This window comes from Limulus polyphemus, unplaced genomic scaffold (genome assembly GCF_000517525.1).
Source record: "Limulus polyphemus unplaced genomic scaffold, Limulus_polyphemus-2.1.2 Scaffold1171, whole genome shotgun sequence".
In the NCBI taxonomy this organism is placed as follows: Eukaryota; Metazoa; Arthropoda; class Merostomata; order Xiphosura; family Limulidae; genus Limulus; species Limulus polyphemus.
In genome coordinates, this window is record NW_013666781.1 from 48,810 (window position 1) to 57,952 (window position 9,143).

The 9,143-nt window shown below is 32.2% G+C and overlaps 1 protein-coding gene across 1 annotated transcript in view; it reads left to right on the forward strand.

The window, feature by feature from the left end:
* LOC106462458 (eukaryotic peptide chain release factor subunit 1-like) overlaps positions 1 to 9,143 on the forward strand; it is an 86,606-nt gene that overhangs the window by 39,900 nt on the left and 37,563 nt on the right. Inside the window, exon 9 of the mRNA XM_013922381.2 lies at positions 1,971 to 2,046. Coding sequence (XP_013777835.1) covers positions 1,971 to 2,046 — 76 coding nt within the window. The remainder of the gene's footprint in view (positions 1 to 1,970; positions 2,047 to 9,143) is intronic.

Sequence of the window (9,143 nt, forward strand, 5' to 3'; positions counted from 1 at the left end):
TTTACTTGGCTTCGATTATTTTCAGGATTTTTAGGGAAGGGACACTTTCATCTCTGATTGAAGATACAGGAGCCAAAGTAGAGTATTTTCATAGCTTGCTGGTCACATGACAATATACCTGAAGTTTTAAGTAGTTTTTTAAAAGGTTTATTTTAAAATAAAGAACTTAAAACTTAGGTAAAATAAAACTTCAAGTCATAACATACATTTTAATATTAATTTCATTCACATACATCAACGGTAAAGGTGTTTAATTAAATTTTGAATGTAACACAGTGAATTGCAAAGAAAAGCATGTAAAGGGGCTCCCATTGCAAAAGGGTTAAAACCAAGAGGTTGAATGTTTTGTCTTAGTAAAAACATTTCACAATGATTGGCTGGAACTGTGTATATGGTGCTTTTTTCATATTATATTTAGTTCATTTTTGGCATAAATAATTTGGTAAACAAATGCTAAGTGATTTTTTCAATCTTTGTATTTTAACAATGTTCCATATAAAAATTATTAATCAGGAGAAGCAAAATAATAATGAGTAAAGATAGATTCAGATTATGGGTGCTGTATAAACTAAATGGGATAAACTAGCTTTTTAGAGTATTGGAGATAAAGAAAAAGAGTGATATTCCCATTTACTTTTCTGGTTTATATGAGTTAGGAAAATACCACAACTTATCCAACCCTAAGCTTGGCTGGAACAAAAAACAGATTTAAAACTGTAGGTCTACTTCAATTTAATGGTGTGGTTTGTTGTGTGTGTGTGTGTGTGTGTGTGTGTGTGTGTGTCACCTGCAGCAGTGAAAGATTAGAGATTATAAAAAATAAAAAAGAACATTCTTGGTAAGAAATGAAAAAGCTTTATTTGTAATATGTATTGTAACCACAAAATCATGAGTCAGTTGTACAGAAATTGGCATGTTTTGATGGCAACTTTTGAATAAAAATGTTCCTCGTATATAACTTTGTGCAAGTTTTGAGTTGGATCTCTTGCTTCAGAAAATGCAATGAAACTTCCAAGGCATTGTTTTGGTATTGATGAAAAGTATTCCCAAAGCAAAGCCACTTTTGCTTGTTTAGGGCTATACCATTTTGACCTTGACCTCGATATCTAGAACATATTGTGCACTTAGTAGAAACAACAATAAATGTTCTTCATTTATTTCTTGACTCATTGGTTCAGATCTGATCAGTTGTATCTTAATCTATCACTACTGAACAATCTAAGACAATGAAAGTGGTTACAATGAGATGAACAAAGTATCTTATTCATACTATTCTTTTTGCATTGAAATTTTTCATGTCTTCTTTTGATTGAATTCTGACACTTTTGGATGACCTCTTTGATTACTTTAATTTCTACAGAAAACCCCCATCAAAACTGCTCTCAGAATGTTTACATTTCATACAAACATCACCTTTCAATCTTGTGCTTGCAACTGAGACTAGGATAAACAGGACTTTCCTCTCGGTGTATATTGACTAGTTTCATAGAAACATCACCTTTCAATCTTGTGCTTGGAACTGAGACTAGGATAAACAGGACTTTCCTCTCGATGTATATTGACTAGTTTAGTACTAAAAACATATAGGTAAACTATTTAAAAGCAATGGGCTTTCAACAAAATCTTGATGGAAAAATTCATTTTCTGCAAGAGGTGAATCAATCAGAAAAAAATTTGTATTTTTCAAAATCTCTAATATTAAATTATTGTTAAAAGGCAGTTTGATGCTCTTTATTGTTTGTTGTATGTGGTAATGACCAAAATAGTCACTACTTTCTGTATGATTGACTTGCAGTTTGAGGGTTGAATAATTACACAATGATATTTATGTATTTTAAATAGTGTATTGTTAAATGCTTAGCTGTTTTTCGTCAAGTTTTTTTTTGCTTTTTAACATCACAATAAGTTACTTAGTTACGTCCGTATGAAGGTATAAAACTGCATTTTCAGTTTTTTATGTTCCTCTGTAGGACTTCTAAGATACAGAGTAGACTTCCAAGTTCTAGAGCTCACTGATGGCCTTGATGACTTTGACCTGGATGACTTGTAAACTGATTATTGTTTTAGTTTGCTGTGATCATGATGATGTGGACCAACATACTTTGGAATTCCAGAAACTGTTGTTGGCCTCCACAATAAAGACTTGATCACTTGCTTCTTGATTACTGTATGCAACAGGTTGCGCCTTATTTTTACAGAGGGACAAGAAGATATCCACACGAGACCCAGCAAAAGTCTGTCTAGTGTATCAATGGTTGTGGGCTCATATTTTTATATAAAACATAAAGTTTCAAAATACTTCCATTTTTCAACAAGTTGAACTTCAATTGTATAATTGGTTTTACTTTAAATAGATCTTGAATTTTAAATGAATAACCATGGAAGTTTTCACCCATGTTTGTTCAAAGACAAGTAACCATAACTTTCAGGATGCAGTTTTTGGTACAAGCCTTTGGTAAATGTTGATGAAATATTATTAATCTTTTGTAAAAAGTCTTCAACAGAGAAGATTTTTTAAACAAATTTATTTTATACCCCTTTAATTGAGCTTTGATGTCAGATATTTATGAGTTTAAACCATGTAGGTTGGTTTTCAGCCAAAGACTTGCACCAGAGACTTTCATGAATAAGATCTTGGTTTAATAAAGTATTTTGGGCCTGGTGGAGAAGAATTTAGAATCTGCTGTGTATATTACAGCCAATGGAAAATAAATTGTGGAACAACAAGCCATAAAGATTGTTATTGGATTGTTATTCTTATCCTAATAATCCTATTTTGCATTTATAATAATTACATTAAAAAAAGTTATCTAAAATTACATGGGTTTTTATTTGTTATCCAGATGGTACTGAATTGTTCATTACATGCAAATCTTTAGATTGTTTTATGCACAAATAAATTCAACTAAAGCCAAGTCAAATATTTTGCTACAAAGAAATGTTGGGAGAAACACTAGGGAGAAATAAATTATGTAGTTCTACAATGTTCAAGAGGTGCTGTAAAAATAAATTTCCATTTTTTTAAAATTAATACCTGTATTTTTGTTGCAACAAAAACTTCTATATACCATCAGCTGTTTTAGAAAATGTCATTAGCTTGTTTGTTGAAGTCAGTGTTTGGAAATCAACTGAACAAGTTATAATTGCTGTCATCTGTTGGAGAATAAGCGATTTTAGAATTGAGGATAATAGAGAAAACTGATATAAATAGCAATAAAAACTGTAATTCAGAAACTGGGTGGTTTTGGAATGTATTACTAAAAGTTTTTTTGTGAACATCATTTTGAAGTTAATACATGTAAATATATTCAGATTGGGTACTTTTTACTTCAGTAAGACAAAAGATCTTAAAGCGTTTTGCAAAAATAAAAACTAATAAGGATCTTATCTGCAAGATAACTGAAGTATTGTATGTGTAAACAGTAACATGCTAAAACATAGGAACCTAGATACAGTGTATGTGGTCTATTGGATTGTTTGCCCAGAACATTGTTATATATTTGTAAGACACAGATTAACAACATTCAAACATACATTTCCAATTAAAAGCAATACAATGTTAAAATGTTACACAATAAATAATTATTAAAAACAGGGACTTGCTCTAAAAGACTACATACGTTTCGGTGTCTTTATAACACCATATTCAGGAGCAACAGTACAAGTAAATTTGGGACTTGTATACCTACATAATCATTTGCATATTAAAACGCCATCTAGACTCAAACTATCCAGAGTTATAACTCATCTGTCCACTACTTTATTATTTCCATACCTGGACCAATTTCCTTGTTTAATATAATATTTTTGTTTTTTTACAATTTCAATAGTTTCTCTTGTATTTAGTTTTATTTTAAATTCTACATGTTTTATTAAATTGGTATTGTTCCAGTCTATAACATGAGATGTTTTCACCACATGTTCTGTTAATACCGATTCATTCACCTTATATTTTTCTACCGCGTTTTTATGTTCCTTGAACCTGCATTTTAAATTTCTACATGTTTTGCCAGTGTAAACTTGACCACAGATATACAAAGAATTTTATAAATCCCACGTTTATCAATTTCTTCTATTTTGTCTTTTGTACTCGTGAGACTAATTTAGAACTAGGAGAGAATGTTACACTACATTCTATGTATTTTTTCATTATATTACCTATTTTTATAGATAAGCCTTGAACATATGGTAAACTCATGTTATCTACTGTAGATTTTCCTTCTAACCTTTTACATGTTAACATTCTTAATTTATTGATATGTTTATGATATAATCTATCAATAATTTCGAGTATACATATCCTCTATCTTTGGCTACGTGTTTTAAGAAATTTAACACTGTTTTCACATCACAATCAAAAGTGCATATTTTAAAGGTTCTAAACACGCATGTGGAAAAGGCTAATAGTTTTTGTGTCCGTGGGTGACACGATCTGTGGAGGTACCGCTATAGAAAATGACTTTCTATAATTAGAAGCTGAGAGTCGACTTTTGTCCTGTTTGACGATCATATCTAAACACTTTTAGCTGACCCTCTTTTCCATATCTGATGTAAAGCTGATGGTAGGACTGATTGAATTAATATGTTTTTCAAATTCTAATTAAGTCCCAATGTCATTCCGCCATACTAAAAACGTGTAATCTACATGCCCTAACCACACTAAAGGTTTCACGTCAGACGTGTTAAACATCATCATTTCAAAATTGAACTTAAATAATTCACATAAAATAGGGGAGACATCATTGCCAAAACTTTAATCTATTTTTTAAAAAATTATTTCCCACCTGAAAATTTCGGTCACCTCAAGCAGAGAAAATGTCTTACTTTCCAGTAATATATTTTCTAAGCAATGCAATGCTTTCTGAATCAATATGAAAAAACAAATAACATTCATGTTCGTACATATGTTAAATATTTTATCATAACCATGAGTTCTAATGTGAACAAGTAAAGAAAAAACTTTTCAAAAATGGAAGTAAATGTGGGGATAGCTAATATTAATCCTTCAGATACAATGCAAACAAAATAGTAGAGATGGCAGTTGCACCATCCCTACATAATAGCACAGGCAAGAATTAACATATAGCAATATATAACTATAATTTGAGAGAAGTTTGTCTAGGCTTTTGCATTTAGACTTGTTGAATATGGTTTAATCAACTAGAAATTATTCGGGAGGTGTCAAGCAGTTATTTTTCTTTTAAAATGCATAATATCTAAGTCTAATCGTCTCTATGCTCAAAAATCTCGTATGGAACATAAGTTAAAGTATAGGCCCTCAATTTTAGAATTCTTATTAAATTACAGTTTTTGTAAACCTCGATATACAGCAAAGTATTGCGAAAACTCGACGGTAAGACCATTGCTTCAATCTTAAACTGATTTATGTGCAATTGTTATTCGATGATGCCGAAATCATTCTCAACTTTCCTTGAATCTTCAGTGTTAGATGAACCAGTTTCTTAATTCAAATTAAGCAGTACAGCAAGTTTTATTGTGATTGAGAACATGTTAACTACAGGAGAAACATTGGGATCCAAAGAAAAACAAAGTATTTTTTTATTTCTTAAAACCTCGAAATCGCAAGTGTAAAATACTACAAGAAGTATAGACATATTTACTGGGTTAACGCATGAAAAAAAACACTAAAAATTAAGGCAGCGTATCGGGTTAACTGTTGATAAACATCTTTATATATATGTATATAACAATTTTTAGTGTAAAATTGGCACAGCGGTATGTGTGCGGACTTACAACGCTAGAATCCGTGGTGGGCAGAGCACAGATAGCCCATTGTGTAGCTTTGTGCTTAATTACAAACAAACAATGTATAATATGGATATCTAAGTTACATAGGAAGTGTTTTTTTATATTCTGGAAGTGAAGTTTCTTTACTCTTAGTTTTCTGTGGCTTTCATATCATTACGATAGAATGTTTAATATATTACAAATATATATTAAAGTGTGGTAAAATTCTAGCTTACGTCACCTCTTTTGTTTTTATTTTTTAAGTCACTTATATTATTTTCATCGTGATTGGTGACACCCGTGAAAGGTCGCAATCACTAATCTTTCGGGAAGGTGCACTTAATTTAGCTTCAGCTAAATTTGACGTGGTAACATCAGGGCCGCTGAGAGCCAACATGGATCCTGGGAATAAAGTTTGTGTGTGCTTCCTCTCCCCTCTCTCTCCGAATAGTTTTTGGAATGATTCCGTGTACACGCGTAAGTGATTGAAGAAATATCCCCGACTTTTCGATTGGCACGGGTAGCATTATTGTCTTCCTTAAAAACATAGATTTAGCGCTATTAATGAAATTTATCTATAAATTGATTTGAATGAAATATAATCTTTTACCTAGCGTGTAAAAAAGAGAGGGGAAAAATATAGGTAAGAAATAAATGTTTAAATGCACCATAATAAAAAAAAATGATATTGTTACGACATCGGAAGTCACGAGACGCTGGGAGCATGCGGGCTGGAGTTTCTCGAAGGATCATGAATTTTCCTGGCAACTCTAGTTTGTTCGAGGCGCCCTCTTTTTTTAGTATATAAGTCTGGCGAGAAAAACCAGCCCGATTGAAGAAATTAATTGAGTCAAGCGAACAGTAGGCACGTAAGTAAAGTTTGTGAATCACTGTGATTTATAGCGTGTGTTATAAAGGTTGTTAAGTTTAAAGTCACTGTGGAAATTCTGTGTATTACAAAAAGTTGTATCAAGAAAGAATAAACTAGTTTAATTAAGAAATGACTTGTATTGCTGAAGTTCCCCGGAAAGAATTGTTGCGTCAGCAAGTCACATGACCACTGTGACGCCACGTTTCTAGAACTATCCTGTACTTTGGCGAATGCTATAGTAATTACTAGATATAGGGTAGGCTGGTATATAAAAGAGGGGAATGTAATGTGTGTGTAGACAGTGAGTAATTGATCTGCAGTCAGAAGTATTATTGAGCACGTTCGTTGTTATAGCGTTTGTTTAGCGCGATTGTTGAAGTTGAGTGTATCGGTAAAGTTGTATTCGGAAAGAATAAACCAGTTTTATTAAGTAAAAAACTTGTGTCGCTAAAGTTTCGTCGGAACGAAGTTACGAAAAGTTAATTAACAAACGGAGATGTAACAGAATTTATACAGGAAATTAATAAACGAGCAGATACGTGACAGTATTTCTATTATTACTGTATCTTAAAATGTATTGTTTTATTCTATAAATGTCGTGGAAAGTGATCTCATATTACCATACATTTCAAATCTTTACTGCTATAAACTTAGATAACAGTAAATTGTGGAATCTGTATTCACGTATTATACTTCTGGAACTTTTATATTTAAATATTTAACTGCAAGCTTTTGTGAATTGTACTGGCTATGAAATGACGCTAATTTAAACACACATACACGTATTGAAATATCAGTTTGTCGTAATATTTTGTAAAGTAAAGGAGATTACATATGAATAACTTTCAGATAACTGACTCGTCATCCCTAACTCTTAACTACTTTGATGAGGTTGAAAGTGTGGTATGCAGACATACCATACTTTTCTGCTCCTTTATTGGATATGTAATTTTTTTTCTTCAAAATTTCTGAACTTATTGACTATTTTAGCCTTAATATAGAAAGCTGGCAAGAGAGTCGTCAAGTTCCTTTAGTTCTAGTTACCGAACTAGTACTATCTTGTGGGACTGATTGCTGTAACGTTGAACACACTATTAATAGAAATCGACAGTGATATTTTCCACTGCCAAGTCGGGTGATAGCCTAAAGATGTAACATCCTTTATTATGAAGTGAGAGTAACCATCAACATATGGGTAGCACCTAAGTCCTGAGATGAATGGCATGTTTTCTCAGTCTCGGAGCTTTTACACAGCTTAGAATTCACACTTTAACATTGATTGTTGTTTGAAGTGTTACGTATTGATAATTTGAAATAATCCAAAGCCGCATTAAATAATTTAACTTTTAATAGTTGAACTGTACCCTAGATTTAGTGTTTAGAAATATGCTGATATTTTATTTAATTTATGCTATTTGCCAACAAGATTGATTCACACTGTTTTTGTTTTTGACACAAATACGTTTTAATATATATACAACACTATAATTCACAATAGCAACTATTATGATTAATTATTACTGTTACGACAGGGGAAGTCAAGTGACGCTGGTAGCACGTGGTGAGTGTCTAGAAGATTCTTGAACAGGCTACGCGGGTGGTATTACCGTATATAAGTGCGCTAGACAAAGAGAGTGTGGGGAACCAACGACAGTAGTTACGGTTGGTGGGAACCGAGAATAGCAGATACAGATATCGAAACTATAGTTGCTGACAGGTGGAGATAGAGACGGACAATTGAATCAAGCGCGGTAGTAAAGTGAGTGAATTATAGTGTGTGTTTAAATTAAAGTAACTGTGGAAATTAAGTGTATTGAGGAAGAATAAACTAGTTTTATTTAAGAAAGGACTTGTATCACAGAAAAATTAACAAACGAACATACAGAGACGTAACATTACAATCCAAATTTCATAAGCAGAAATTTCACCAACTTACAAATAGCCTAAAATCGTCTTCCTAGTTTAGAGTCTCCTTGATGTCCAGCGAGTTGTATGTACAACTGTCGGGAAACTAGCTAGCTTTGTCAGACACTGAATTGTTGGACCGTTGAAGTGAGATAATATTTTCATAAAACCACTAATGTCCGATGAGAAATCACTAATATTTTTAGAAAGATATTAACGTTTGATGAGAATTCACTGAAGTTCGAAATTTATAACTGTTCCTGGTCAAGTGTGGTATATTTTCGGGTTGATAAGGGTTAGCAAAATCACAGTTTATAGCTTACACGGTTATAATAGTTTCCTAGTAGACTTGTCTCTTCTTTGTTTTCTGTTGTTTTTATAGGCGAGACTCATTTTCTAGAAACTTCTGATAATACCGGTTACGGAAGTGGATATATTGTTGATTCTTGTGTTCACGAATATTCTACAATCTTGGAGAATTGGCGGGAGTTTTGCCTTAAGCTAGACACGCCCTCAAAAGAAACTTATTCGAAACAAACATTGACATTAAAATAAATATATAACAAATTCGTTATACGCACCCCAAACCTGAAACTACAAGTCACGAATATTTCTAATA